Source organism: Condylostylus longicornis, unplaced genomic scaffold, assembly GCF_029603195.1.
Source record: "Condylostylus longicornis isolate FDR11 unplaced genomic scaffold, ASM2960319v2 ptg000013l, whole genome shotgun sequence".
Taxonomy (NCBI): Eukaryota; Metazoa; Arthropoda; class Insecta; order Diptera; family Dolichopodidae; genus Condylostylus; species Condylostylus longicornis.
This window is the reverse complement of record NW_026577982.1, coordinates 4,551,658-4,569,026: the sequence shown is the minus strand read 5'-3', so window position 1 is coordinate 4,569,026 and position 17,369 is coordinate 4,551,658. Positions and strand designations below refer to the sequence as shown.

General features: G+C 23.0%; 1 protein-coding gene across 3 annotated transcripts in view; it reads right to left on the bottom strand.

Annotated features, from left to right (window-relative positions):
* The window catches only part of LOC129605280 (thyroid receptor-interacting protein 11), a 64,884-nt gene extending 47,880 nt beyond the window's left edge, over positions 1–17,004 (bottom strand). For 2 of the 3 annotated variants that reach the window (XM_055514934.1, XM_055514936.1), the window contains exons 1-2: positions 16,504–17,004; positions 14,268–14,324 (exon numbers count right to left, since the gene is read on the bottom strand). In XM_055514934.1, coding sequence (XP_055370909.1) covers positions 14,268–14,324; positions 16,504–16,758 — 312 coding nt within the window. In that variant the 5' untranslated portion in view covers positions 16,759–17,004. The remainder of the gene's footprint in view (positions 1–14,267; positions 14,325–16,503) is intronic. The other variant, XM_055514935.1, reaches the window with a different exon arrangement.
* Between the last annotated feature and the right edge of the window lie 365 nt (positions 17,005–17,369).

The window sequence follows — 17,369 nt, the reverse complement described above, 5'->3', positions numbered from 1 at the left end:
TACATATAAATTTTAAATCAATAAAAAAATATTTTCTATATTAAATTGTCCTCAAAATGGGTTTTTCTAAATAATGGAGGTGAAAATATTTTTTTTTGTTTTCTTTTTATTTTATCATTTTCTGTTTTTAGATGACACAATTTTTCATTTTTAATAATTTATTATTGGTATAGAAAATATGCATGAGATTATACAATATACACACATACATACAAAAATAAATGTACATTAATACAGTGTAATGTTAATGTTTCAATTATTTCATTGTTAATTTTTCTTAAAACATCATGAAAGCAAAAAAAAAAACAAAAAAAAACGATATTACTGATGACGTTTGATTTGACATTAATAAAGTATAGTACAAGAGATATTATTTAAATTTTATATATAATTTCAATTTTACACATTACAAGCACTTATAGTATATAGTCTTTGTGACGAAGCATTTGATACATTTTTACTTGGAGTTTTCTTGATGCAAAAATTGTTAATGTAATTGCAATTGAAAATCAATAATTTTCATTCTATATTAAATTAGCAATCTGATCAGTATGATATATTCATTATGTATATACATATATACATATCATATATTACATTCTGGAATTCAACATACCTTCCCAGATTTAAGAGCTCCCATCTCACTTTCATATTATAATTTATTACAGTAGTTTTATAAGATTAATCTAGGTTAATGATATAAATTAATTCTTCTAATTTCTCTTTCATCAAGTCAAGATCCATTTTCATTAAAATATATAAATAAAAATAACTATCTATTATTCTTTAGAACTTGAAAATTGAAATGTAAACTTAATAAATTAAACCGTACCTGTAAAATATATAAATTAATTATCCTCATTATTATCCAGAAAATTTTGATATTTTAAAATCAGAGAGAACGTGAGAGAGGGGCTAAAATACAACTGTTTTTAAAACTACATCTAAAAGTACGTTCTCCAAATGATCAACCTTGTTTTATTACAATTTTGGATTCGATTTTTTCAATCAAGAACGTATCGCAAAGGTATTTAATAAAAAAAAATTAAATATAATTTAAAAATATTAATATTTTTCTTATATACAAAAGTCTTGTTTGTGTAAACTTTAGAAACGCAAAGAAAAGTTTTTCTCTTAAGTTATTCATTTTAATTTTAACTTAAGCCCAGATGCATACATTTTTGTTTTTGGAATTTTCAATTCAAATCTCTCGTTTTTGTATAAGAGATCGACTCAATTATAAATTTTGTATATACACTATTGTAGAACGTTATCTACAACCAATTTGTAATTTGATTATTTGAGCTTCCTTTTTATTTAATAAAAAAATGCATATATCTCTTAGACTATACAATTGCACACAAAATAATATTGTACTGTTCATATTAATTATATATTATGAAAAAATTTATCTAAGACGACATATTTAATTTCATTACTTATCTATATACTAATACTATAGTATTCAATTATTAGTATATTGTGTATAGTATATGCTTATAAAATAACAAAAAAAAAAAAAATCACTTAAAAATTTTTTAAATTTTCCAATGTGTATTCACTGAACCATGCATACGCAACAGGTAAATTCACACCTCGAAACAGAAATAAAAATTGAAAAAAAAAAGAACAGTACAATATACAGCGACCCGCAAAATGATAAATTTTCAAATCATAATAATTTTCAATTTTTTATCTCGAAAGGAAGGAAGTTCCATGTTTACAAGAAATTTTTTTTCGAGGAAAAAAAAATTAAATATATATATATATACCTACGTACATACATGTATAATTTATATATATATATGTATGTGTATGTTTGAAAAGGTTAGTCAATTTCATTAATTTTTTTTTTTGCTATTGCAATGTCCGATATGATTAAAAATTGGAGCACAAATATAATAGCAAAAGCATAATAGAAATCAAATTTGTGAAATAATCATTGTAAAAGAAACTCACCTTCTGCAATTTATCAAATATTTGATTAATTTTTATTTTATAATTTAATTATACCTAATTATAATAATTTATTTTTGTATACAAAATTTATTACAAATTTACTTATCAAAATGTGTAACCGTATGTAAAAAAACTAATTGAATTTTTACACAAGTTAATTTTTATTAGTAAATGATAAGAATTTTGTACAGTTTTCACAGCCAGTGCTAAACTAAAAAAAAGGCTTTTTGATTTTCAATTTTAAATGCCTCTAAATTTAATGATATAAAAAATGGTTTCAAAAAATATTGAAAAAACCCTTAAAATATATGCGTGAGTTTTGTTAAAAAAATTATTAAAATAGAAATTATTTTTTTTTACTATTTTCACATATATTATGTATTTTATGTGCAAAAATAAAAAGAAAATTAATTTTCAAGCTCATAAAATTAATTTTGTAATTAAAATTTATAATTTAATCTAAATAAATAGGAGTGCAAAATTGTAATCATAAGAATTGAAAATTTAAAAAAAAATATTGCATATCTCACGGCGTTTATAATAAAAATTCAGTTAATTGTTATACGGCAATAGAAAAATTCTCGGAAGAGGTTACAAAAAAGAAAAGAGGTTAAGTATAAGGAATAACTAAGAATATTTTAAAAAATGTGATATCGTGTGAGAAAACGCGACGTGCACTTCGGCTGCTGAAAAAAATTGTTGAAATTGAAACGTGTATGTAGAGCGGGCGTAAATCACTTCATTAAAGAATTGTCGTATTTTACCGTTACTGTTGGAATGTTTAAAATTGCGCTACAATCTCCTTAAAAAAAGAGCCATAATCTAAAAATTGTCATTTTGATGTTATCAATCAAAATGTTATGTAAAAATTTTAAAATATCGGCATTGGCTTATTGCAAATCAAAATAATAATATTGAGAGTCAAAGGGAACAATAATGATATTTTTTTAGAGAAAGACTCGGTTCATATTATGAAAAATATTCTCTTCAAGTAAAAATTTATTGCAAATATAAAATCCTCATTTAATTTCTTCTCATCCAATGACTCAAAAGATGAAAATATAGAATGAGGTTCTAACCCTATTTTATAATGAGAAGCACATATTAAAAATTTAGCAAAAAAAACTTATTGCATACTTATTAAGAATTTTTAAATGCTTACCTTTTCTTATTGATTTTCATAAGTTTTTAATAAATTTCTAGTTCTATTTTTTAAATACCATATGTAGAAAAAGTAGAAAATTTACAATGACTAATAACAATCATTTCAGATAAGAGCAAGAAAAAAAAATTTTAATTTTATTTTTCTTTTCTCTTTTCTTCTTCTTTTAAAACATTTTTCACACGTTCTTTGAACAATCGACTCTTTTATTTTTACAATATAAAATTTTTACTTTTCTCTCTGTTTTCTTAAATTTTATCAATTCGACAAGCTTTTTTTTCTTTACTTTTCTTTTTTACTGTTTTACATTATTTTTAACATTATCGACAGTTTATTTTTTTTTTTGGAACACTTCTATTTTTTTTCTCTTTATTAACATAATGAATATTTAATTTTTAAATATTTAAAATTATAAAAAAATTAAATAGAAAGTTAAATGAATTTCAACTGAATAAATAATTATTGTTATATTACACTGAACTATATTAAAAGAAAAAAAAGAGTTAAAGATCACAACCAATAAACCAGCATAAGTACTACAAATTTTAACAATTTAAAAGCAAAAATAAATGACGCTCTGAACATATTTTCAACAGGTGATATTCCTTATATACCCTCATTATTGGGTGTTGATTATGCTTCGACAAAGGAAAAAAATACATATAACAATATTAATCAAAAAAAAAAAAAAGAGTTAATAATGTAAAACCCTTACTTTATTTTTAACTCCCTAGAAAAATACATACGACAGTTTATTGAACAATATCGCATATATATGCAAATTTATCTACTTATATAAGCTTATATTATTATGTTCGTATAAATATGCGTACACCTACCTATAAGTACATGCACGATAATATATATAGTCGATAAAAAACAAAACTAAATTGATAATATAATAAATTTAATAAAAAAAAATAAAGTGATAAAATAGAATTTAACTTGGAAATGACATTTAACTGTAAATTATTTTATTAACAGATGCAAAAATTATAATTATTGAAGTATTAATACAAAAATAGTTACTGTAAATACAAGAAAATTAGTTTATATACATTTACATATAAAAAAAATAAAAGGGGAATCACCAAATAACTGCGTTAAACAATGTCAGGTAATTAGTTGAATCAGAATCACTGTTTAAATAAACAATTAATTATTAAGTAACAATTTCCTATTGCCTCATAAAAAACAATTAAAGAAATTAAACCACATCTCTTATTGAATTAAAATTAATTCAAATTATAATTTTGAATCATCGAAACTATCAGAATAATAGATAAAATTACTTTCCAGGACAATTGCATTATGTGGAACGTATTCGTGTCAACTCATATATGTGTTAATTCCAGGTTGGTTTTACCCTTATGATTACGCGTAACGTTCCTTAATATTTTATACAATTAGATGTGAGCAATTTTCATCATAATTTTAAACATCAAAAATAGCAAAAATAAATTGACAAAAATGTTCAGTAATAGATTTTAAGTTTATTAATACGGTCTATAAATAAAAAGAAAAAAACAAAATTATTGACAGATGTCATTATATAGAAACAATTAGACCTAATCAATGAAAATAGAAAGTTTTCCAAAAAAACTAATAGATAATTTCGATATTTTACTGGAACATGTGACTATATGTATATGCTTAATTTCAAAAAATTTGTTAAGGGGTATATTAAAGTATATATGAAGGATATATGTATGTCCCTGTATACATTAATATATATGTACAAATATATAAGAAAATAACTATTACCAAGAATTGGAGACAGTTTTTATCATTTTGGTTGTGTCTAGATAAAAAAACTAAATAATGTTTCTATGATTAGAATATTCTTGCGCTGTAGAGAAAATCACTATTAATATTACCATACAGCTTATAATATACAAAAAAAGCTCAAATACTTTAAAATTGATCTATCTATAAATCTCAGATTTCCTGCAAAAATAATGATTTTTATTCTTAAATTTAGAAAATCCAATAATTTACCTGTGGTTTTACGAAATTTTTAAAAATTTTAAATTCAACACAATGAAAGCAAAGCCAAAACGGTAATATACATGGTTGTTTTTTTTTTTACAAAATGAGCTTGACAATTATTTTAACGGATTGGGCCGCAAATTCCTATTCCATCTTATGCATCAAACCGCAATTGTAGTAATATTAATCAATCCAACATTTAAACAATTAATAATATTGTTATAATTTATATAGAATTTTTAACAGATGAATTAGAAACTAGCTAATGTTGTAGCCTACTCAAACAAGCATATGTGCACAATATAAAACAATCACATATTTTATTCAATTAATTTATATATTGCATTCACATTACAAAATTTTAATAAATTTAATTATTTCTTTATGGAAAAACAAAGAAAATTACTAAATGAGTTCACAGAAAAAAAAAGGGATAAAAACCAAATATTTATCACTTCTTTTATCATACACCTATTTAATACAAAACATGTGCATAAAATATTGAAATTATATGCTGATAAGAGACTTAAAAAAATTGATAAGAATTTTTGTTGGAATTGGAACTTTTAATATTGATTTTTATATTAACCAAAAAAATACACTTTTTAGGTAAAATTATGAGGTTATGAGAACTAATTCCATACATAAACAATTATCATCATTTTCTAATATTTACTTTAGACCAAAGTATTTTTGTTTTAATTTTAAGCAGAGTCAAACAATAAAAATTAGTTTTTCCCTATATCATATTTAAATGAAATTTTATCAGAAAAATATTGAAAACACATAAACTTAAACGAATCTAATTTAAATTTTATTACCACAAAAGTATGGTAATAAAAGCAATACTTCATGCATATAAATAAATAAATGTATGCATGTATCCACATACATATAGATATAGGTAAAAATATTTGCAATTATATACGTGTACATGTGTGCACTAAAAATTTAATTATAATATGCTTTGCCCTATAAATAATTTAACTATGCAATTGAATAATTAAATTATAATTTAATACAAAAAAAAATTCTGAAAATTATAACAGTTTTGTATACATAATAGGTGCGTTCCAGTTAAGGATACATTCGTTACAACATTCCAGTTTACTAATAGAATAGTTACGAATAGTTTTGTAAATGGGACACCGTTTTATATATAAATCCTGTTATATACAGAAGAGTTCCTTCCTGAATACTGAAGAATTGACGTTTATTTGTGATAACAAAAAATATGCAGCCCATAATATAACAGCCGAAAGAAAAATACATAATTTCTACTCCTTTTAACTGTTTCCTTGTATAAAAGTTAATGTATTTTGAAATGTTATACACTCAGAATGTTATATGCCCGATATTAATTTATAGTGTTATATGCCCGATATTAATTTTTCATACAAGCCATCCGTAAAAATAACAATTTCTTTAAACTAGTACGCCATATATGCATATAGACTGATATACGGTATAAAATGAGGGTATACATATATATGTATGTATGTATATGGTTACCCAAAAACAAATAAATATTTATATATGGTTCCTAGACAAAGTGTCGACCATAAAATACCATCAATATTTGCAAACTAGCTTTGCCTATTGTTATTTTAAGTACTAAAATATTTTTATTACAAAATATCGCAATTTAAAATTATTTATTGATTAGATATTTTATTAATTTACGTTTTTGTAAGTTTATTTAATTAAAATTTAAAAAATAATAAAAAAAAAGAATAAAAATGGAAAAAGAAAAAAACAATAATTTTGTGATAACTTTGTAAAATAGCCGCAAAATCAATAAATAAAAACAATAATGATAAAATTCCAAATAGCTCTAGCTATGCTATGGTATATTTATACTTTGTAATACACTGTAATACATGTATATATGCACAGTTCCTAATAGTGTCAAAGACGCCAATTGCGTAGAATGACATAGAAGTTTTAAAAAATTCTATCCAAATTAATTAAGATTAGTTTAAATTTTTCTTAATAAAATTAATTTTTTAATCCAAAACATAAAATTAAAAAAAAATTAAGTGTAACATTACACATTTAATGTAAATGAGGACTAAATCAGAAGTGGGAAAATATATTAGCCATGTTTTATTTAAACTATAGAAAAGAATTCAAAATAAAATCAATTTTAAACAAAATGCAAATGCAGTTTGAGTAAATTTAATTTAAAAGTTAGATTAATTTTAATTTTTTACACTTTTATTCAAAAACTGCAACTGGTTTTTTCTACTGCGGCATAACATAATTGAGCATAGAATTGACAAAATAACTGTTAAAATTAACCGTTATTCGAAAACCTTTTTTTACAATTTTTTGATACCATTTTTCGTTTAGACGATAAGCTTTAGGAGACTAAATTTTTAGTAACTTCTAGATATTAAGAAAATAGTTTATTTCGTTTGAAGAAAAAAATTTTCCCCCTCCATCCATTCTCAAGTTATCGTCACTCAAAATTTTTAAAAATTTTAATTGTCGATATCTTATATTTCCGAAACCGCAAGCGAATTTTTGTAAATGCAGAAAGTTAACGATAAATTCTATACCATCAAAAAATGTAATTATTTTTCTTAACTCGTGCAATTAACTCTTTAATTCGATCCTTATCTTAACACCTCTTCCAATTTTTAATTTGCTTCATCTTAAATGTATGCAATCATTTGAAATATTTTGGTATATGAATGGTACATGAATTATAGCAAAAGCTTTTAAAAGCAGTATTTTTACTTGTTGAAGCGAGGGGTGCTACTTTACAAAACATTGGCTTGACCCAACTTTATTTGTTTGCATTATTGAATATTCGTCAAATTTGAATCTTATCAAATTAATGATAAAAATTTTAATTATAAATAATCAAAATGTCCAATAATTTTTTAAAATTATCGGCATTTTGTTCTTGTTTTCTTCATTGGCATTAGAAATTAATTTCTGGAAACTGAATATAGTGTTTTAGAAAATATATTTGAATACACATACAATATTGATGAACATCAAAATCATTTACTAAAACACTTTCAACCCGCAAAAAAAGAGAGATTAATTTTGCCATTTTGTTAATTTTGTGCCTTTCTTTTTAATTTATTTTAGTTTTACAGTGAAAATTTTATGGCGAAACTTATGAGCAATTATAGAACTTTTTTTTTTTTATTAGTAACAAAAATTACTCAATTTCCTTTCAGACATACGAAAAATTTTATATTTCTAAAGTAACAAAAAAACCAAACAAACACACAAATTAATGCTAGGATTTTTTTTTTATGTATACGAAAATTATTTTCACATGCGCAATCGCATATATACACAATGAATATAAATAAGGTACTTATATACAATAATTACATTACGTTATGTAAATAGATGTACTTATGTATGTACATTGAAAATTTTCTGGTATAAGTAAAAAAAGCCCCATTTAAAGCGAACATGTCTTTTTTTTTTTTCAATATTAAAATAGAGTAAAATATGTAAGAACAGAAAAAAAAAATTTGAACACCTTTTGAACTTATTTTAAACCAACTGCTATTGTACTCTACACCTTTTCAACAAAATAAGGTGGTAGTACATAAAATTTTCTTATCTTCATAAAATATAACAAAAAAAAAAATTGTACGTTATCAGTAAACAATAAAAAAAAAAAAAACAGAAATTAGCGATAAAACTTTTTATCGTGTTCATAAAAAAAAAAACAACGCGCCGCGTTTTTAATAAGATTTTTTTTCCAATTTTTTTTTTGTGATTTTGTAGTTGAGCTTAATGTCAATAAGTTCTCGAAAATTTTCTTCGAATACGTACATAGTCTAGAAAGAAAAAAATTAGTGGAAACAGTCTCTCGTGTGTAATATTATAACGTATTCCAAAACTGTAAATTTAAGTTCTGATTTTTTAATTAAATACAAGAAGAATACAATTTTAGACATATACATTGAAGAAATATGTTTTAAAAGTACATTCAGAAAATATACGTCACCTTATTAATCAAAATTCAACTTTAATAAAGGCAAGAAACTTTATAATATCAGCCTTTTTAGACTTGCATTCTTTGCCAACATTGTCATTTCATATCCCCCTTTTATGTCAAAGCATGCCCTTTTATATAGCGTACACAATAATAAAAATCAAAAATTTATACATTTTATTAAGACCTCAAAAGGTTTGAAATAGAAATAGTTTTTTTTTCCTTTTTTTTCCTGTATTATAAGAGATTTAAAGTAAAGCTTGTACATAAAATAGAAAATCAAATAAAATGTAAATTTCTAGCCCTTTGCTAATACTTTAAAAAACTGTTTGGGTGAACCTTCTATCTTTTTCGAAAAGGAATTTGTAAGCAAAAAAGCTTGGGAAAGTAGAAACTTCGTGGAATTCGTTAAAATCTTAGAAAATCGTTGAGATTTGACACCTAATTGAAACTAAGTAAAACTTGAACTATTTGTGTCAAACTCAAATTTTTTTCTATTATGCGTTTCTCAAACTTTATTTACGTTTGAACTCTATCTTGGTAATATAAACACCAACTTAATAATAAACATATTGTGGTCCGTAAATGTGAACAAAGCATCTAATAAGTGAAACAGTGTTATATAACATTTATGGCCGAAATCATTTGAAAGTCTGCAATAGCTGTAAGAACTTGCAAATAAACTTGTAAATTAAATGTACATTAAACTTTCAACTTAATTTTAATTGAAGTAAAAAATTAGTGATCCAAATTCATCAATTTATCAAATTTGCAATTCATTTTTGAAAAAAAAAAATTCGTAAAACTTTTTAAATTTTGCACAAAAAAAAAAATTTTATAGATAATTTCGAAAAATTTATGCATTATTATAATTATAAGCTTCTTGGAAATTAAATTGAATATTGGGAAAAAAAATCATTAAAAGCATAATTTTCCCATTAGATAAGGACGCGTTCAAAATAATAATCCAAAATTATACATACACACATACCTACATATATAACACAAAAAAAATAGCATTAAAACCCTAAAAATAGTGTCTAAATAAAGTTATTCTTCCAAATAGATAAGGAAAATTTTTTAACAATGTAAAATAAAATTAAATTAAATAAATACGATATGAAATTCAACAACTACATACATACATCCAAAATATAGAATATATGTATATTAAAAGCACACCCTAAAAACCACATCATTCGAATACATTTTACATATATGATGGGAATACGAGAATAAATACAAAGTTCCCCATTGAAAAGCAAAATTCATATATCGCGTTATGTACAATGTACACTACTCGTATATAAAAGTTATCAAGGAAAAGAAAATAAGATACGAGGAATGACAATATTTTTAATGAAAATGTACATAACGCGCTATTGCTAGCAATATCTCACAATATAATGGCTTACATTGAATCAAACAAATTATTAGTTATATTTTATTGAAAAAGAAAAATGTATAAGTAACGTTCATATATAAAAGTACATACATAATTTAATGTATATATACAATTTATGACATACCTACAGAATGTTTTGAAATTTTTAAAATTTATGATTTTGCAAAAAATTTTTAATATATTCCATTTTTATACAAATATCATATTTTTACACCTTTTTTACTTATTTTGGTACTAATACTTCAGAGAATTGAAATCATACAATCGAATAGTAAACACACGTTTCACAATAAAATACTAGCATAACATTTTAAAGTAATATAATTTTAATTAAATTATCCACAAAAATTTAGTAACCTACCTGAACGAAATATAAAATACATTAACTTTGTATTTTCAGTATTTTAATTTTGAATTAAAATTCTAATAAATTGCATAGGCCAAGGCAAAACTTTTCTCTTTTACAGCTTGCTTTCCAAAAAAATACTCGAAAAAGCTGCTTATTAGTTTCTGCTTATTTTTTCCACATAGATCCCCTCTCAAGTTGTCTCCTCTCGAAATTTCTAAAATTCGAATTTTTGTCACCTTATATTTCCGAAACTGCAAGATTTTTTAAATTTCTATAAATGCAGTATGCTAAGGATAATTTCCATGCCATTAAAAGACATAATTATTTCTCTTAATTTAACCCTTGAACTCAATCCATATGTATACAATCACTTGAAATATTTTGCTTTATTATGAATTGAAAGTAATTTAAATTGTCAAGTAATTTAGATTGTTTTTTAAAAGCAGCATCAAAAATCAGTATTTAAAAGCATTTTACTAGTTCAAGGAAAAAGTTTACTTTACAAACTATTGGTTTGACCCATCTTTATAAAAATTTTATTTAAATTTATAATAAAATATTAAAAATCATTTAAAATTTCTGTTTAATACATAATAAAATAGTTTTGTCTGATTTTCTTTAATTTGAGAACAGCGGCATCTTGCGCAGCGTAATATCAAAATTCATACAGAATACACGTGCATAAATAGGACTGCCCAGAATCAAGCCGACGCTAAAGAAGCTAAAATTCCTATTTTACGCCTGGCGGTTCTTTTTTGACATCATATGTTCTGGGTTAATAACGGAAGTCGTTCACCGCTTTGGTTCTGCTTTTGCAATTATATTTACGTTGGTTTTGCATGCTATACATACATACATTCCCAAGCCGAATACAAACATCGAATATTGAAAATAAAATAAATTAAGTAAGTTGAAATACGAATCTTTCAATACCAAAAATATTGTATTCAAACATAATTTTTTTTTTTAATTTTTTAACTAATTTTTGAAAAATCGTTTTTTATTTTATGACATTCTGTAAATAATTCAATTTAATTTTTAATACAGATAATTTATATTTACACATATTTATTTTTTATTGTACATACATATATGTACAAAGGTTTGTATGCATAATATTATTGTTATACTAATATGTAATCATACGTACATATATAGGTATGTACGCAGAAGAACCGAAATAACAAAAACAAATATGGTACCTATACGTGCATACCTTATTTTTATATCAAAAAATTAAATATTTGATTAAAGATAAGGTAAAAAATAAATGAACAATTTTTATCATTTAATAATAATAAAAAAAGCAAAAATATAAAAAAAAAAATGTGTTCTTATTTTTCTTAGAATTTTATCAAACGTTTTTTATTCGCGCCACATTTATTTTTCGTGGTTTTTTTTTCGTTTCTCTTTCTGTTTTTGTTGTTTAGGAATCAAATGGCTTGTTTTTTATTTAACGATTTGTATATAAAACTTTCGTTAAAATTTTTATTTTAAATAATAAAGAAATATTACGTTCATAGTAAATAAAAATGATAAATGAATGCAGATATTTAATTAAGTAAGCGACAAAAATTCAACGTGCTCTTGTACTCTTATACTCTAAATAGTTGAAGAGAAAATATTTAACTTGAATCGTTTCCTATACAAATAAAAAACGGAACATACAAACAACGTTCACTGTTTAAACCACTTTGTTTAAAAACTATTAACATTTTTCGATATTAGAATTGGTTATTCTTCTTTTATTTTTTTGAATTTATATAAGTGCATACCTAACACCATAAGACCAGTTGTTATAGAAGTTCACAAAAAAAACTTGACTAATTGAAAATTTAAAGGTAATATATTAGCCTGTAAGTAGCCTATTTATCAGTTCCAGAACAATCTCTGCTCTATTGGCGGGTTACGCTTTAATATGATCACGAAACCATATCACGAGTTCTAAGTTTTTTTTTTTAAAAATTTATTGAAATTGATTTTTTTCTTATAAGTAGTAAATTTTTAATAATAATGTTTTTTAGGGCTGTTACAGCTGATAATACAAGATACATTGATTGAATAATGTGTATATGTATGTTTATTATAATTTTAATTTACGAATAATATTTTAAGGGATATTTTTGCAAATCAATTTACAACCGCCTATTTTGGTAATCTACGTATATACTAAACATTGTTTGTCCCGAACTCAATTACAAAAATAATATCGGTCAGCTTAAATTAATATTATAAAATTTAATGTTATCAAATTCAGTAATAAGAACCTACATTCCAAATAATGTGCATATATTTTAAAAAAGACAAAAATTAAATCAGTATTCAAGTAAAATCAGTTCAATAGTAGAATATCAAAGACCTACATCCCTTTCAAATTGTCAATGAATTTTTAAAATGAAAAAACTAATTTTTAAAAATTTACCCAAATAAAATTAATTGCTGGTTTAATTATCTATTTTTGTATTAAAATATATTTTTTTTCTAATACACTCTATTTTCAACTTTTACCAAAATCAAAAATAAATTGACATCGGACCGGTATTTAACTTCCAATTCACAAAAAGTAAACAATGTGAGAGCAAAATATTTACCATTATTTTAATTATCTAATATTTTGTATGAATAAAAATAATAAAATTATTAAGGCTTTCACGATATTTTACCGATTTTATTAAGTTATTTTTGTTCTGACTCTAATATTATGAAGTAACTCTTTGAAATTGGAATAAAATTTTTTAATATTTTAACATTAAAACAAAGATAAAAATGCTTTATATCTGTTAAAACGCCCCATAAAAAGTATTCTTAAACAAATGGCAAAGCAATTTTTGAAAATTTTAATTAATAAGAAAAACAACAAAATTTAAATCCAAAAGCTTGTATAAAAGAATAAATTCACTTTAATTTATCAATTGTTTTGCATAATATCCATTTTATTTATGTTTATATTTTAGTATTTTCTCTAAATATTTTTTTTAATGTACTTAATGCTAGACTTAAATTTTTAAATTGTCAGGGGTCATCCACCGTTTAAAAACGTCAGCTAGGCGTATAATCTTGCTATATTACGAAAAATTAGGCATATTTATTAACAAATTAGGTTAGCAGCATTTCTTTATGAATACAAATATATCGCAATTTACGCGTTAATGAAAAGGCCTTAAAATTTAAAAAATTTCATCACACAAATTCAAAACTTGATAAACAACTTTATTAACTACGAATGTTAAACGCAAGAAAATCATTAAAAAATAATGTAATAACAAAACAGAAAAATGATGAAATAAATTAAAACAAGAAAAACAATAATAAATTTTGAATTTCATTAATTATTAATAATTACTACGAGTTTCCAAAACTTTAATTCATCTACTACTATTTTGTTGAAAATTCTAATATGAAAATAAAACAATTTTTTGTAAGATTTACTTACCGTTTTCGATGATGAACGGCTTTGTAAATCACTAACTTGTTTACGAAGCAATGCTATCTGTAAATGAATTCCGATAACAAAAAAAAAAAACAGAAAAGAAATAAATATTTCAATTTATATTTCACACAAATATGAAATACGAAATTATTAATGGATATGGGCTATTATAGAAATAGAAAAACATTTTACATTTTATACTAGAATTCATTCGAAAAAACTATTATTAAATACATATATCTTTTATAGTAATAAAATCAAGTAATATTTGTAAAATAATTTGAAATAATGAATATTTTATTTGAATGAGCGAGTATAGGTACCTGGGTACCTAGTTTTAAATAATAATTACTTATATACCTATTAAATTTACTTATTTATTTTTTATGACTTCACGTGACATCATCTTTTATCGTATAAGCACATAATAACAACGATGACAATTCATTTCTATCACAGTAAATAAGTATAAATATACAATTTATAGTAAGAAATTTTTGTTTAAAAAATAATTAAGACTAATATTTCGAATTTCTTATAAAATTTCAAAACAATTATTGAATTCCCACGAAACAAGTTCATTCATTGTTTTGATTTTTTAAAGAGGGAACCGTACAATTAGCTTTTATCTGATTTTATAAAGTTTAGGTTAAATTTTCAATTTAAATAATATGAAGGAGATATAAGTTTTTTAATAATAAATATTAAAATAATAGAAATGCAGGCAAAACAAATAAGATTAATACATCTTTGCTTTGTCTTATTTTGAAGAAAGAAGTTGAGTAAACCGAAACGTAAAAAAAAATTAAAAAACAATTTTGCACTCTAAAGTTTAAGCTAAATGTAAGATGAAAAAGCGCATGTTTATAAAATATACAAATACCTACCTACCCTACCTATTTACATTGTACATATGTATATATAATACATTAAATATTTGAATATACAATTTAATTCATCACTTAGTTAAAATTACTTTGAATAATTGCTCGTCAAGTGTCTAATATTTTATTTTATTTCTTATAGCAAATTCAATTTTTCTTAAAAATTTTTGCAGTAAATAAATAATGTACCAATAAATTGATAGGTACTTATTACCTATTTAAATACTATAACTAGAAAATTCTAAAATTTTTGAGAATCTTTTAAGATTTTCAAATCCTATCAAAACTATTAAAGTGTTGTCATGAATTTTAAGACTATCAAAAACCAACATAATATTTCATCTGTTTCAAAATATTGGCGTATTTCATTATGTTTAAAGCAAAGCGATTTGATTGATATTTGTTATTTTTTTCATTAATAAGTACATTATATTTAAATCCTCTAAAACTAGGATTATAACATGTAAACATATTAGATAGATAGGTACCTACACAGGTAGGTAGGCAAGTATACCTAAAAAATAAAATAGGTCAATGTTAATTTAAATTTATTGATAGTAATTTAATACAAATTAAGTATACTTAAAGCTTAAAACTTTAAAATTTTAAAACTATAATAATTATTTTATAGATTATTTTATAGATATACAAGAGAAATTCAATCGTCTTTTACAATTACTAAAATTAAAACATAAAATTTTTACATTGTAAAAATTTTTTAGTTAACATTTTATTCTTAAACCATAAGATAAATTTATTGTGTGTAGGTACACCTATACTATATTGTATTTACCATCCTAGTATAAATTTAACTTCAATAATTAAAGGATTAATTAAAGGATTCGATTTTCAAACACTTGAATAAATGCAAAAATTATTTGAATAACGGTTTACCTACCTAGAGCTCTCTAATTATCCCTATTTCAACATTATAAAATTATAATTTCTCAATTAAAATTGGAAAAATATCTTGGTGCTGTCCAAATAACTTTTAATAGAATTAGTTGCTTGCAAAACTTTTTTTTTTTGATAAATCAATATAATGTAACAAAAAAACACTTTATATATGTATATCTATAAGGATAGTGAAATAAATTCATCACAATTTATAGAAAAGTATACAACATAGTAAGTAAATATCTATCTATAGGTAGACAATAATGGATTCCTCGTAAAGTTATACAAGTATAAATTTTATTGACTACCTATATATACATATATACAAGTAGATATATATATAAATATGCATATAGACACGATAGAAGAATCAATAAAAAGAAAAAAAGATTCTAAAAAAAAAATAATTATCTCATAGTAAATTAAATTCTTTAAATTAAAGAAAATTATTTACTTACCTCGTTATCCTTACTTCCACATAAATTATTTAATTCATCTATTTTTCTTTGTGATTCTTCAATTAATTCTAATTGGGTTGCACTATCGATAGCTGATTCTTCCAAAAAATTTTGTTGTTGCTGTTGCTGCTGCTGGTGTACTTGTTGTGCTTCATTTTCCAAATCACTAGAAACTTGAACTTCATGAAGAACTTCTTGTGCTAAATTTGTTAGCTGACCTTTTAATGTATTAAAACTATTATTTAACCACGACATTTTTGTTTTCGTTCTTTTTTTCGTTCTTTTTTTTTATTTTTGAGTTAACACTCTTTTTTTACATTCTAATAAACTGCTAAGGAATTTTTCAAATTATTTCAATAATTTTCATAAAATTTGAAATTTCAAGTATAAAAGTAACAAATAATCTGACATACATTAAAAATATAATTGAATTTACTGAATTTAAAAAAAATAATTATTAAATTAGTATAATATTAAAATTTTTCACATTAATTTCGTATTGAGCTGGCAAAACTGAAAAATTTGTGTATATTTTCTTTGTTTGACGTTTTCAAAAAATCAGCTGTTTATGAAGAATTTGAAATAATCTAGTACTCACTTATTTTTTTGACATTTTGTAGTAGATTTATTTTTATAAAATTTGTAACAAGTTTATAATAATGCATTATTTTGATTATTTACTAAATTTTTGCAGTAAATGTAGCAATTATATAGAGCCAAAGCACTAAACAACAACAGAACAGTAAAATAAATTTTCAATATTTTGCATATAATGTTACAATTCCAAGAAAGCAGATAGTTTCAAAAAACACGCCGGCGGTAAGACGACATTTAGGATACTTTACCGCGGCGATATTTTCGCTTCA